The sequence below is a fragment of the Mustela putorius genome, unplaced genomic scaffold, assembly GCF_011764305.1.
Source record: "Mustela putorius furo isolate JIRA1106 unplaced genomic scaffold, ASM1176430v1.1 tig00537335_pilon_pilon_pilon, whole genome shotgun sequence".
Taxonomy (NCBI): domain Eukaryota; kingdom Metazoa; phylum Chordata; class Mammalia; order Carnivora; family Mustelidae; genus Mustela; species Mustela putorius.
In genome coordinates, this window is record NW_025422457.1 from 201,582 (window position 1) to 216,010 (window position 14,429).

At 47.9% G+C, this 14,429-nt stretch overlaps 1 protein-coding gene across 4 annotated transcripts in view; it reads right to left on the reverse strand.

The window, feature by feature from the left end:
* Positions 1-9,864: 9,864 nt before the first annotated feature.
* Positions 9,865-14,429, reverse strand: part of LOC101671379 (torsin-1A-interacting protein 2) — a 40,238-nt gene continuing 35,673 nt past the window's right edge. For all 4 annotated transcript variants that reach the window (XM_004767885.1, XM_004767883.3, XM_004767884.3 and 1 more), the window contains exon 5: positions 9,865-13,111. In XM_004767885.1, coding sequence (XP_004767942.1) covers positions 12,345-13,111 — 767 coding nt within the window. In that variant the 3' untranslated portion in view covers positions 9,865-12,344. The remainder of the gene's footprint in view (positions 13,112-14,429) is intronic.

Genomic DNA, 14,429 nt, shown 5'->3' on the forward strand with positions numbered 1-14,429 from the left:
GGCCTTGGTGCCTCCTCCACCAGTTAATACATAACACAGAAACTAGACCAGGATAGGAGGCTCTAAGCCAAATCTCATGCTAGCCTATTGGGGTCAGGAAAAAATAAGGAACATAACATGATAGGATGTGTAAAAATAGAACAGGTAATGAATGCATCAGTAGAAGAAAAAAATATATTTGAGGTCAATGGGTGATAAAGGAACTATTAAAATAACCAGAGAAATATTTCACATTAGACCTCCTAAAATTAAGCTAATAAATATAGGGGTACCTGGCTGGCAGTTGGTGGCATATGTGGCTCTTGATCTCAGGGTCATGAGTTCGAGCCCCACATTGGGTATGGACATTAAGGAAGAAAGGAAAAAGGAAGAAACGAAGGAAAGAAGAAAGAAAGGGAGAAAGGAAGAAAGGGAGGTAGGAAGGGAGGAAGGAAGGAAGGAAAAAAGAAAGACATTTTGTTTTTAAAAATATCTTATAAAGGTAAATCATACATTAGAAGTCAAATTGTTTTGCTATTGATTAAGGAAAACTTCAACTTTTAAATTTTTATTTATTTTTAAGTTTTTATTTATTTACTTGACAGAGAGAGAGCACACAAGCAGGGGGAGTGGCAGGCAGAGGGAGAAGCAGACACCCCACTGAGCAGGGAGCCTGATGAAGGGCTTGATCCCATGACCCTGAGAAGGTGATCTGAGCTGAAACCAAGTGTTGGACACGTAACAGACTACACCACCCAGGCACCCTGACTTCTTCAACTTTTAATATTTGCAGGCTGTGTTCCTAGATTCCCAGGGAAGCTTTACTTCCACATTTAACAAGATCACAGTGACTTGGCAAAACCTCAAAGCATGGGCTCTCATGTCTCCCCTGAGCACACAGTGTTCATCTACCACGTTAAAGAAAGTAACCAAAAAGCAACATTCTGAACACAAAAGAAAAAGGAAGAAAGTTCTCTGGTTTCCCCACAGACGTATACTAGAAACTTAAGGTCTGCAACTTTATGAAATGTCCTTTGTCTAATAGTTTGTAACTTTTTATGTAAAAAATGTGGATAACCCTACCCCCCAAATCTTCCTTTCCTGGATCTTTGTGAAGATAGCCCGAGAAGCAGCTTGGCTGGGCTTGGGCTCCAACAAAACTCTCTTCTTCTTCTTATTTTTTTTTTTTTTTAAGGCATTCTAGAAGGGTTGTTCTCTTGGCACTGGCAATACAAACACGAAGTAAATGGTGTCAGGATGTCCTCATCTCCTCTGTCCCCATGGATGAGATCTCAGAACAGCTGCTGAGGGGCCTGCCGGGGTTTGTCCAAAGAGGAAGAAGAAGTAACTACGGCAAGGGGGCATGTAGACGGCAAACACGGAGTTTGTGAGGACCAACCGGCAGTGTTGGGTCTGGGCAAGCCTACCATTTGCTCATCTGAAATCGCGACCTGAAAACCACGGGTCCTGGGGAGTAAGGGCAGCTCTTTCACGAGCAGTGGCCAAAGCCATGCTGGGGCTCCCGGGAGATTCTCTCGCCCATCAACACCATCCCCCTTGTTCTCTAGCAACGTGCACCAAGCTTGGTCACAAGGGACATTTACTTCTGCACGGGCCACACCTGCTCCCCCAATGCCAACTCATGTAAAGGCGCATCTCAGCTAAAGCTGAACTTCATTCCTTTCATTTCCCTTTACAGGACTGTGATTAATTGATCATTGGTTTGGATTAGGTCTTCATGGTTTATGAGAAGACATCCAATGGGCTTGTGAAATTCACAAATACAGTGTGTGGTGTACATTAATTTGCCTCCCCAAAGAAAATAATCTTCAGCAGGAAAATGTGCATTTGTGTTTAGGGCCCAGGATTACTCGGATGCCCTGTGCCATCAGCTGTATCAGTGGCCTGCCCTCACTCAACTTTCTCTGTAAATTGTTTTCTGGCTGGTGTGAACTGGGAGGCCCATTCATGTACCGGGCATGCTCCTTGGGCTGGCCAAGGGCAATCAGACCCTCCATGCCTGCGGAGCATGGACCGTCCCCAGGCATCTGCATAACCTCCTGGACAAGGGATTCCCCCCCCCAAAATCTTGCTGTGGTGGCACCTTTAAACTGGTGACAGTCCCATCTTGGACTGGCCGCCTGGTGGGGTCCCAGACTTACCAATAATCAAGATGCCCAAGTGTCTTTTTTTTTTTTTAAGATTTTATGTATTTATTTATTTGAGAGAGAATGGGGGAGGGGCAAGGAGAGAGAGACTCTGAAGCAGACTCCTCGCTGAGCTTGGAGCTCGACCCCATGACCCTGAGACCACGACCCAAGCCAGAATCAAGAGTGAGACACTCTGAGTCTCACAGGTGCCCCTAGACTCTCAGGTGTCTTTTGGTGAAGGACCCCCAGAGCAGCCCACGAGGCTCCACCCTGGCCAGGTGGTCCAGATTCTTCCAGCAGAGTCTTCTGAGAAAGATGGAACATCTGTGTAGATCAGGGCTGAGAATCAGGCAGGTGGCATGGACAACTGAGAACCCACTCGGAGTCCTAGATTCTCCATACACTTCCCCACTTCCAAAATCCTGCCGGCCCTGTCCCGCATAGCCTGCCTATGAGCGACACACATCCCGTTAACCGGATCTGGGCAGCCAAGGCCCTCAGCCTGCAGAACTCAGGCAGTCCTGGCCCTCTGTAGAGGCTCCGTGGCAGAGTAGCCCACTCACTGAATGTCTTCCTAAAGCAGCAGAGAGAGAGCACACATGCAAGAGTGAGCGAGGGTACCATCAGGGGCAGAGGGACGTGGGACTCGATCCCAGGACCCTGGGATCATGACCTGAGCTAAAGGCAGATGCTCAACTGACTGAGCTGCCCAAGAGCCCCTAAAGCAACAGCTTTAAAGGGCCAGCGCTCAGGCCCCACGTGGCCTGACTGCCAAATGAGGGTCCCAGGTTTCTGTTGCAATCAAGTTGCTAGGAGTCTCTGAGGTGCTCTCGGAATGCAGTTCTGGCCAGGCAGGCCAGATTCTCCCAGCTCTGCCTCCCACCCTATTCTAAATCCCCGGCTGTCCTGACCTGTGCAAACTGTGCGTGCACAGCCCACCCTGTGTCATTGGGCCTTGGGCTGCAGGGGGCTCTACCCGCCTGGTGGGCTACACCTGGACCCCAACCATCTGTTTGGCCTCATGGTAGAGGAAGCCTTTCTGTCGTCTTTCTGAGACGGCAGCTTTAAACTGGTGACAGTTGGTCCCCATATGAACTGGCTGCTTGAGGGGATCCCAAGCCTTAGGATTAATCGGATGCTGTGTTCTCCCAATACCCCCTCTTGTGACCTGGCCTCACCCGACATGGCCCTCTCCCAGGTCACCGGCTCTCCAGGCCTGCAAGGCCCGCTCATGTGCAGTCCGCACTCTGTCAGCATTTCTCTGGCTGCCGAGGCCCTCTGGCCCCTGGAGCTCAGGCAGGATGCCCACCATCCGAACAGACTTTACAGTGGAGGAAGCCACCTTCAGCAACCACTCTGAGCCCACAGCTGCAAATGGTGCCAGTGCGTATGTGGACCTGCTGCCCGATGCGGTTCCAAGCTTCTCTACAACCCAGGGTTCTCAGGTGTCCCCAAATGGAAAATAGACTTTCCTGCCAGCCTGGGCCCTGCCTGGCCCCGCTGAGAAACCTCCAGCTCTGCTTTCGAGGGAAATATTCCAGCATGGGAGGATAGGCCTTGTGGGTCAGGCCTCTGCCTTCTACCCCCCACAGCCTCCTCCTCTGACCTGGCCTCACCCAGCCCTGCCCTGCCTCAGATCACCGGCCCCACTGACTTCCATACACACACAGCATACATCCGGGAAGTTGGCCTCGGGCTGACCTGGTCCTGAGAGCTTATGAAACTACCACAAGGCCTCAACCTAGGGGGAAATTGTTTCAAGCAAACAGCTACAAATGAGAGACAGTGAATCTCAACATGCACTTGCCGCCTGATGAGGTCACAGGCTTCACAAGGAAACAGGCCTCCCGGCTGTCTCCCCGTCAAGAGCTTCTCTGTCCTGCCTACCCAGCCCCTCCTTCACGAGGCAGCTGTAAAACCTCCATATCGGCCTTTGGTAGGTAAGCCACGTGATTAGGCCAACATTGTGGGCCCCTATCAGCCCTCTCCTGGACCTCGGCCTCTCCTGATGCCTGCTCTGTTCCAGGTTCCAGGCAAGCCTCACCTGTACGTCCCCTCAGCCACCACTGGGTAGCCAGGGCCCCCCAGGCCTGCGGAGCTAGGACCCAGGCCCAATCACCTGCATTGCCTCAGGGTGGAGGTAGACCACCCCCCATGAAAATGGAGGGGACTGAAATGGGCTACCGTCAGGCCCCTGGAGGACCGGCTGCCGATGGGGCCCCAGGCTACAGTGGCCACCAAGCTCCCAGATGTCTCTTATTGGCAGATGCCCCAGTCAGCCCACCAGATCCAGCCCTGGCAAGGCAGCCCAGATGAGCCCAGCTCTGCTTTCAGGGGACTATACCTGTTTGTGTAGCTTAGGGATCAGGGTCAGGAAGATGCCAGTTATCCGCCATAACGTCCAGGCCTGTCCCATCATTGCACTGTTTCAAGACTGGCTATCTGACCTTCAAGGTTTACTCACGTGCAGTCTAACGTCTTTCAGCCGGCCTTGGCCTACAGGGCCGCTCCAGGCCTGCGGAGTTCCACCCCGACCTCAACCACCGGCTTGGCCTCAGGGTGCAGAAAGCCCACCACCCGAAAATCTTCGAGAGGCACCAGCTTTACACCAGCTGCAGTCAGTACCCGTCTAGACTGGCTGGCTGAGGAGGTGAGGCTCCCACAGCAAGTAGGGCCCCCAGGCGGCTCTGACTGGAAGGTATCCCAGCCCTCCTGCCCTGCCGCCTGGGCCCGCAGCACACATCCCTCCAGCTCGGCCTCCGGAGGAAACAGACACATTTGTGTAGTGGGACTTGGAATTAGGCGGAGGCCAGGTACCACCAATAACCTGGTCCTGTGACCAAGCCTCTCCCAACACTCGCCCTGCTCCAGGCCCTGGGCCAGCCTGCGCTGTGTGTCCCGTGCATGCGCCGTCCAAATCCGTCAGCCACTCTCCGGAAAACAGGGGTCTACACGCCGGTAGAGTAGGGCCCATCTCCAACCGCGTGCATAGCCACAAGGATGTTGAGAACCCACCCCCCAGGCCTCACCGAGGCAGCCGCTGAGATGGGTGAAAATCAATGTCATGTAGCCTGACCGTCCGCGCGGGGCCCTGGCTTCAGCAGCAGGCCGGGCTCCCAGCTGTTCCTCTTTGGAGGCGACCCCGGCTTGTACAACCCACTCCGGCCAGACAGCTCGGGTGACCCCGGTTAGGTCTTCAGTAGGAACATGCACGTTTGTGTAGGTTAGGGCTGAGCACCGGGCAGTTGCCCTGTCACCCCAGGAGCCCACCCCAGGTCTCTTGCCCTGTTCAGAGCCTTAGCTACCCTGATCTGCACCATCCGCATACTGCCGTGTGCACCTGTAAGACGCCCGGCAGCCCCGCCCTGTGAGCCTGTGCACCCCCGCCCGGCCTCACGCTCTGGGGTGGCTGCGGCAAGAAAATGGGTAACAGTCGGTCCCCGTACGGTCTTGCTGCCTGACGGGGTCCCCGGCTTCACAGGTGACTCCTAATGGACCGATACCCTGTCCTGCCTCTTCCTCACAAGGGAGTCAACAGCCTCCAGCCGTGACTTGGGGCGGGGCAGGGGGCCATACTCCACAGTGGTAGGTAAGCCTTGCCCTAAGGCCGAAGTTCCGACCCCTAAGAGCCCTCTCTTGTGACCCGGCCTCTCCTGACAGGTGCCCTGTCCCAGGTCCCTCACAACAATAATCTACTCATCCTGGAGATGCACATTTCATATCCCATCAGCCACCCTTGGGCGGTCAGGGGCCCCCACACCTGTGGAGCTACAACCCGTCCCCAACTACTTGCTCAGCCTCAAGGATGGAAGGGGCCCACCGCCCCCCTCAGGACATTGCTCTGTGGTGGCTACTGAAAAGAGCGACAGTCAGGGCCCACATGGACTTCCTGTGACGCCCACATTGACTTCCTGTCTGCTGGCTCCCGGGCTTCTGCAGCAGCTGGGGCTCCCAGGTGGCTCTTAGTGGAGGCTACTCGGCCCGTTTGGTGGTTCCAACCCGACAAGGCATTACAGATGATGCCAGGGAGGCATTCCGTGGGAATAGGGACATCTGCATCTGTTAGGCTGTGGAGTCAGGCAGTTGCTTTGTAACCCCAAGAGCTCTGAATACCTGAATTCTCCTCGCCCTGCCAGTTCACTGGCTACACCGACCACTGCGATCCACACACGTGCACACTTACACTGTCAGGGGGCTTGGGCAGCCTTGGTGCTCCAGGCCTGGGAGCTTAGGCTGGGCCCCCACTAATTGCATCGCATCTCGGGCGTCAGGAGCCCGCCCTCCAAAACCTTTCTGACTTGGGGCACCACACTGGCCACAGTAAGCCCCTATGTGCAATTTATTATGCCTTTTGGGTCCTGTGTGGACCCATTGTCAAGGTTCACAGGTGTCCCTTAGTGAAGGACACCAAGCCATCCCGCACCCCCCTGCCACACCCTGGTAAAACCGTCCAGATTCGTCGAGCTCCGCCTTCAGGGGTCAGACTGGTCCCCAACCATGTATATAACGTCCTGGGTGTAGGGAGACCACCCTTTGAAAATCCTCGTGAGGCAGCAGCTTTATCCTGGCAACATTCTGTCCTCATTCATGCTGGCTGCAGAATGGAGTCTCTGGATTTTCCAGTTATCAAGGCTCCACGTGGCTCTCAGTGAAGGAGACCCCCAGTGGGTGGGCCAGGACCAATCCTGGAAGGGCAGTCCAGATTCCTATAGTTTCATCTTCAAGGGAAGTACGCCCATGTGTGTATGTTAGAGCTTGGAAGTAGGAAGAGACCACGGACTCCCAAGAGCCAGCTCTGGCCCCTTGATTCCCCTGATCTTGCCTAGTCCCAGCCCCTGGTTTTGCTGATCTGTATGATCTGCGTGTGTGCGGTGTCCAGCCCATCAGCCCCCCATCCGCATCACGGGCCTCCAGGAGCCATGGCCCAGGCCAGCCACCATCATGTAGTGTCAGGTGTGGAGTGAGGCCGCCCTCCATTCTGTGCTCTGAGGCAGCTGCTGAAATGGGTGAGCCTGTCCCTTTCGGACTTCCTGCCGGCTGGGGCCCCAGCCTTCTGCAACAATCAGGCTCCAGGTGTCTCTTACTGGAGGATATGTGGGCCAACCGCATTTTCCACTCCCTACCCTCCACAGCCCTGACAAAGCAGCCCAGAAGCCTCAGTGTGGCCTTTGCAGAGAATATATACATCTGTGTAGGTTAGGGCTTAGAATCAGGCAGATGACTTAGACCCATGGTGGCCCGCTGCCGCACCTGGACTATCCTTACACTTACCCTGTGCAAGTGCCCGGTGACCTTAACTGCTGTGAACTGTGCGTGCACAGTATGTGCCCTGCCATCCAAACTTGGGCAGCCAGAACTCTCCAGAACTGTGGAGCTCAGGTTCATCCCTAGTCATCCGCATGGCCTGATGTGTGGAGGGAGCCCACCTGAAAATCACTCTGAGCCATCAGCTAAAATGTGTGGCAGTCCCCATGTGGACTGGCTGGCTGTCGGGTCCTGGGCCTCTGCTGTGATCAAGGCTCCCAGTTGTCTCTTACTGGAAGATACCCAAACCAGGCCTTGAAATCCAGCCTAGGCAAGGCAATCTACACTCCTCCAGCTTTGCTTTCGGGGGAAATATTCACATTAGATGCCACCGATCCCCAAGAGATCCTCATTGAGATCTTGCTCTTCTGACACTGCCCAGTTCCAGTGACCCTGGCTGCCCTAATGAGCACAGACCCTATCAGCAGTCCTTCCCAACCACCTGCACAGCCCCCGGGGCAGAGGAGAGTGGCCCCTCGGAATCTTTCAGAGGTGACAGCTTTAAACTGGCAATAGTCCCCATGTGGACTGGATGCCTACTGGTATCCTGGGTGTCTCTCAGTGAAAGCCATCCCAGCCAGTGTGCCCACCCCACCTTGGCAAGGCTGTCCAGGGTCCTTCAGCTGTGCCCACAGGGCAGTATGTGTGTGAGCGTAGATAAAGGCTCAGAATTAGGCAGAGGCTTTGTGCTCTCAACAGCCCACTCTGGGAGCAGCCATCACCCAGCACTGCGAGGAGCCCTCGTGAAGTCCGTTCACACCCCTGCAGCCTGCCTGGGGCAGTGGAGACCCTTCAGCTCTGCAGAATGCCTACTGTTCTTTAACCATCTGTATGGGCTCCATGGTGGAGGAAGCCTGCTCCCTAAAATCTTTCTTAGCCGTTTGGTTCATACTGGAGAAAGTCCCCATTTGCTAGCTGCCTGATGTGGTGTCCAGTTTCTCCAGCAAAGCTCCCAGGTGTCTCTTCGCGAAGGCTAACCCTACCAACAGCCCTCCTTGGCAAGGCAGGACTGAGTCCTCCAGCCTTATCTTCAGGGGAACTACTGAATTGCAATTGTGTAGCTTAGGGACTTAGAATCAGGCAGATGCCATAGTGCCCCAAGAGCCTGCATTTTAGACCCGGCCTCTCCCAACACTCGTGAGTGGCAAGTTCCGTGGTTTCCTTGACCTGCACCGCCCATACATGCACAGCACAAGCTGCTGCCCAGTCTTGGGCAACTAGAGCTCCTGGGCCTGTGGCGTTCAGGCCCATCCCCCACCACCAGCCTAACTTGATGTAACATCAAGTCCTTGTTTTGACTGCTTGATGGAATCCAGGGCTTATCAGGAATCTAAGCTCCCAGGAGTCTCTTGGAGGATCTCCCCGCTAGCTTGCCCGGCCCTGCCCTGGCAAGATGGTTCAGATTCCTCCAGTTTTGCCTTCAGGGGAATATGCGTATCTGTCGAGGTTAGGTCTTGAAATAAGGCAAATGCTGTGGATGCAAATGCCCCATGGCCAGTGGGAGCCCACCTACAAAAATCGTTGAGGCTGCCACTTAAAACTGGCAACAGTCAGGGGCACCTGGGTGGCTCAGTGGGTTAAAGCCTCTGCCTTCGGCTCAGGTCATGATCCCAGAGTCCTGGGATCGAGCCCTGCGTCAGGCTCTCTGCTCAGCGGGGAGCCTGCTTCCTCCTCTCTCTCTCTGCCTGCCTCTCTGCTTACCTATGATCTCCGTCTTTCAAATAAATCAAATAAATAAATAAATAAATAAATAAACAAACCTGGCAACAGTCATTCCCCGTTGTGGTGGGCTCCCTGATGTGGTCCAGGCTTCTCTAGAAATCAAGCCCCTTAGGTGTCTGTAATCAGAACATACCCAGGCCAGCTCTGCAGGTTCAACAGGGTCATGAGCTGGAGGGGGATAGGTCCCAGGCTTGCTGAGCCTTACCACAAAGCTTGGAGGCTTTCAAAGGAAATATATTTAAACTATTTTATTAATTTTTAAAAAATACAAATAGAAACAATAGCGTTATTACTTTAGGGATAGGAAGTCCCTGGAACTTCTCTGCCAATCTTTGAAAACGAACTGGGAAATTTAAATTTACCACAAAGGTGAAAAACCTCCAAAGTTCCGAGACAGTGTCTAGTTCTACACCAGTTTCTTCTAGAAGTCTGGTATCACTCAAGAAGTAATTCGTCTTAATGCAGAATGTAATTAGAGTTTTTCTGTGATAATAATTAAACAGTGATATATGGTATCATGTATGGTATCAGATGCCCACAAGTCCCTGTTCTAAGTCAAAAAAACAGACTCCAAAAGTAATAAAAGATTAACTACCAGATACACAAAAGAAAATATGGAAACTTGAAAAACAAAACAACTGAATAAAAATTAACTTAAGAGGACATTAGATAATAAATTTTAATTATTTCACATTTAAAAAATATAAAGTTTTGTTTTAAAAATAATCATTTTATTCATGAACAGAGCCAAAAGTAATATACTGCTTCTTTTTAAAAAGTAAGTTTTGAAATAGTATAGAAAACTGACAATAGTTTTAGTTGATTGCACTTATACAAGGAAGGAAAAGTGTTTTTTTAACAAAGCCTGAACATTAAAAAAAAAAGTTCCATTTTAAAAGCTTTTGCTAAATTATATTGAAAGGAAGTGATGAAAAACCATATTCAACTGAATGAAGAAACAAAAATTTTTGTTTCATTGGTGATTCGAATCACTGATAGAGGAAATAGTTATACACATTTCATACTGGTTCGTCATAGATCTGAGGTAGCACCGGTCAGCAGGCCAACAGAACAATTCTACAAGGCACCATTGGTTTTGTGTGACAGAACACTAGCTGGCACCTGAGATCTAGAAATACAGAAAAAATTCAAACGTGGTATATAAATTTTTCTTCAATTTTCTCTGATTTTATATTGGATTGATACTGATATGATATTTACTTTGTCTTTTTGTTCAGGCAGGTCTTTCCTCAAATCTACTTGAGAGATTCCTTCACAAAGTTGCAAATGTAAATAGTTCTTTCAGGTATGTCCCTACACTCAACTGAACGCCACCTTAAGGCCCTGGTTAGAACAGATTTATATGTTTTTCCTATGACAGATATTTTCCAATAGGTTCCTCTCCCATGTCTCCGTAATCTGCTTTTCGGGATCAATAAAGATCCCTGTATCTTCCTAGTGTTTCAAAAACTCCTTCCATGTCTTAATCATGTGACTTCCTTCATGCTTTAAGCATCAAAATGCTTAAAGCATGAAGGAAGTCACATGATTAAAGGATGGAAGCATTCTGGAAATACTAGGAAGACCTATATACATACACACACATATATATTATATATACATACATATTCTGCTCTCACAACAGCAGAGGCCAAAACCTAGTTGCAATATTCCAAGATCATGGTAATAGTCCCCAGGTATGCTGTGTCATGGAACAGACCTTTCCTTAGGTCAAGATAATTTTATTAGAGTTCTGCCTTCAGAGCTGCAATGCCAATCAACTACTATCTCCATGAACACTGTTCTCAATCTTTCTTACTATCACAGAACACGGTTCAACAACTAATATTGGTCACTAAAACCTCTTGGAATCTATTTTACCATGTATGCTTCCTTTTACAAAGTATAACACCTCTTGCATTTCTTTAGTTGTTAGCCTAATGGTATTTCTAACCATCTAGTCGAGAAATGAGCCGCATTATATAATGTTCCATCACTGTGCAACAAGTAAACAGCATGGTGCAGTTAGTTACTGTACCCATATAAAACCTACTGTTCAATTAGTTCCTAAAAATCTGTTCTGCTTAAATGGCACTCAAACTCTCATCCTAGACAATTATAAAATTCCATTCAGGGGAGACAGAAATGATGATCAAGAGAAATTAACAACAGCATCAGAAATATGCTTACCAAATACTAACTTATACATTCTTCTTTTCATCTGTACGTCTTTATCTTTCATAAATAGCATGTCTGTACAATAAACCTATATTTCATCTTCTTCCAACATATAAGATTTAATACAGTCATTATTTTCCTATCTTCTAAGTTTTTTTTTTTTTCACTTAATCAGCAATTTTCAAATTTCGTTATCAGTGGAACTCTTTGTTCCAAGGAAGTCCTATGGAGGGAGACTCCCACTATATAAAGTGGTCAAAAGCAGAACTGCCCTGATCAGGAGGGGAGGGCTGTCAGTAGACACAGCTTAGAAACCACTGCTCTAAAACATTCCAGAAGCTGAAGAAAAGATATTGTCCACTGGAACTTCTTCATTTCCATGATTATAAACAATCTCCCCCTTGTTTCCACTTTTTAAAAACATTTCTTAAGGACAGCTACTTTTACCTCAGCCCGTTAATGGGATAAAAAGCATAGAGTCTTACATATAGCTGAGTATTTGAATTCTTATTTCTTTTCACACTATTCCAAAATGCAAATTAGTATAAGATGTAATCCCATGACTGGTTATTAAAATCAGTTTAAAATTATTTAAGATGTGATAGAAAAAGTTTTTAATTACCATTGCTTCATAACTGTAATTGTTCTAGTCCAAGTCCAACATTAGCCAAAAGGCTCGTTATCAAGAAAACAAAAATCACTTTGTAGTCATTCTGAGCAGGTTTTATCTTCTCATGTAATGATTCTGTGGCTATATTTTTGGATTAAAAAAAAAGCTTCAGTTATATATTCTATGCATATTTTAAACATGATTGGCTTAAAAGGCCAGGAAAAGAGGTCACGTTTTGTCAAACTTAGAAAGATAATACAAAAGTTTAAAAATGAAAAATTTTTTTTTCTAAAATAAGCTCCTTTGTGCTTGCCAGGCTTTTCATCAACCTCCTTCCACAGAAACAGGTTTTTAAACTGACTTTTTAATAAATCCGTGCCTTCCGAAACCCGACTCGGTGCTTAGCTTATAAAAAAACACCCCTGTTCTTCTATGTTCCTCACAGGCTGGACGGGCAGCACCAGGTGTGAAATGCGGCTCCAGAGCCCACTCAGCTTGTCCGAGTCCATGTGGTTGAAGGAGCGGGGAGTGTCGGAGTTGGTAAACCTGGCCCAGAGTAAATCTCTCACTTTTTCCTCAGTTTCCCTTGGGCCAACACTTGCTTCTAATGTTTCCTCCTCCAGGAGAACAGTCAGCACCAGGGCCACATCTTTGAAGGCGGCATTCTCATGGTCACAATACTTGTAGAAGATCAGGGTAGAGCCCGCGGGAAAGGATTCGAAGTGGTGTACCACAGCAGCCTTCTGGCCATTCTCGAATCCCGAGCTCAGCTCCATGTCAACCAATTGCTTGACCGTGTCACTGTCCTCCAAGGTTCTTCCAGCCCCGTCGATCTGAATGGCGGAGACTTTTTGGAAGGAAGTGTAGGCGTCTGCGACGAGGTGACTCAGGCACTTCAGGGTCTCTCTTCCCTCTTGAGCTGCTGTAAATATGACGGTGGCCGGCTCGGTGGGGTTTGAAGCATTGAGGTGCTTCTGGAGAAATTTACGTCCTCTCTGCCACAAGAAGGAGCTCTGGCCTGGGAATTTATCCTTCAATTGGCTAAACTGAGCCAAAAAGGCCTCTAAAGCTGGATTTTTGGGCACTTGCTGGGCTGGAGAGGAACAGTAGCTATTAACAAAACTTACCAAAACAATAGTCATAACCATGAAGCAAAGAAAGATGGAGCCTGTCAGAAAATAGGATAATAAAATACAAAATTAGAACATCGACCAGAAACAAAACATGTGGTAAACTGAAATGCATTAGAGATACTGTCAGATTTTACTAATTGTGGAGAGTTTCTTTTGCCTATATCCTCTAAAGTTTGAGATATTAAGGTCTACCAAAAATACTTACTCTCTAATTTCTTAAATTATTTGAAGGTAAAATATTTTTGTTAAAAGGTGAAAGTGAAGTTTATGTATTTGTTGCTATAACTAATGATGTGACTTGGAACTATTGGGACAGTCTTCCACCTTCTCGAAGTACCATTACCCACAATAAGCTAATTCGTTCTTTATGGGTCAAAATGTGGAAATGCCACTTGAGAAGTTAAAAAATACTCTGTAATAAAAAGCAGTTTTAGTTTCTTATTTTTGAAAATGGGAATTCCCATTTTGTTAAGGATGGTGAAATATCTGCCAGGGCCCCTAAAGGAAAAATCCTTAAAACTCTATTGCTCTATTTCACTATTAGTTATTATCAAACACTTTTTAAAAACATATTAAAACAAGCCACAGTAATTAGATACCAAAAAGAAATAAGAGGCTTCTAAATTGGTAAGGAAGATGTAAAACTTTCACTATTTGCAGATGACACAATATTCTATATAGAAAACCCTAAAGAAACCACCAGAAAACTACTAGAACTCATAACTGAATTCAGTAAAGTTGCTGGATACAAAATCAATGTGCAGAAATCTGGTGCATTTGTATACACTAATAATGAGGCCGCAGAAAGAGAAATCAAGAAAACAATCCCACTTGCACACCAAAAATAATAAGATACATTGGAATAAACCTAACCAAGGAGGTGAAAGACCTGTACTCTGAAAACTAAGGAACACTGATGAAAGAAATTGAAGATGGCACCAAGAAATGGAAAGACATTTCATGCTCATGGACTGGAAGAACAAATATTATTAAAATGGCCAACTGCCCACAACAATCTACAGATTTAATGCAATCCCTATCATAACATCAACAGTATTTTTCACAGAACTAGAACAAATAATCTTAAAATATGTATGGAACCACAAAAGGTCCCAAAGAGCCAAAGCAATTTTGAAAAAGAAAAGCAAAGCTGGAGGTATTACCATTCCAGACTTGCAGGTATGTTATGAAGTGGTAGTGATCAAATAGGACGGTACTGGCATGAAAACAGCCACGCAGATCAATGGAGCAGAACCAAAAACCCAGATATAAACCCATGCTTATATGGTCAATTAGTCTTCGACAAAGAGGAAAGAAAATCCAATGGGGGAAAAAGATGATTTCTCCAACAAA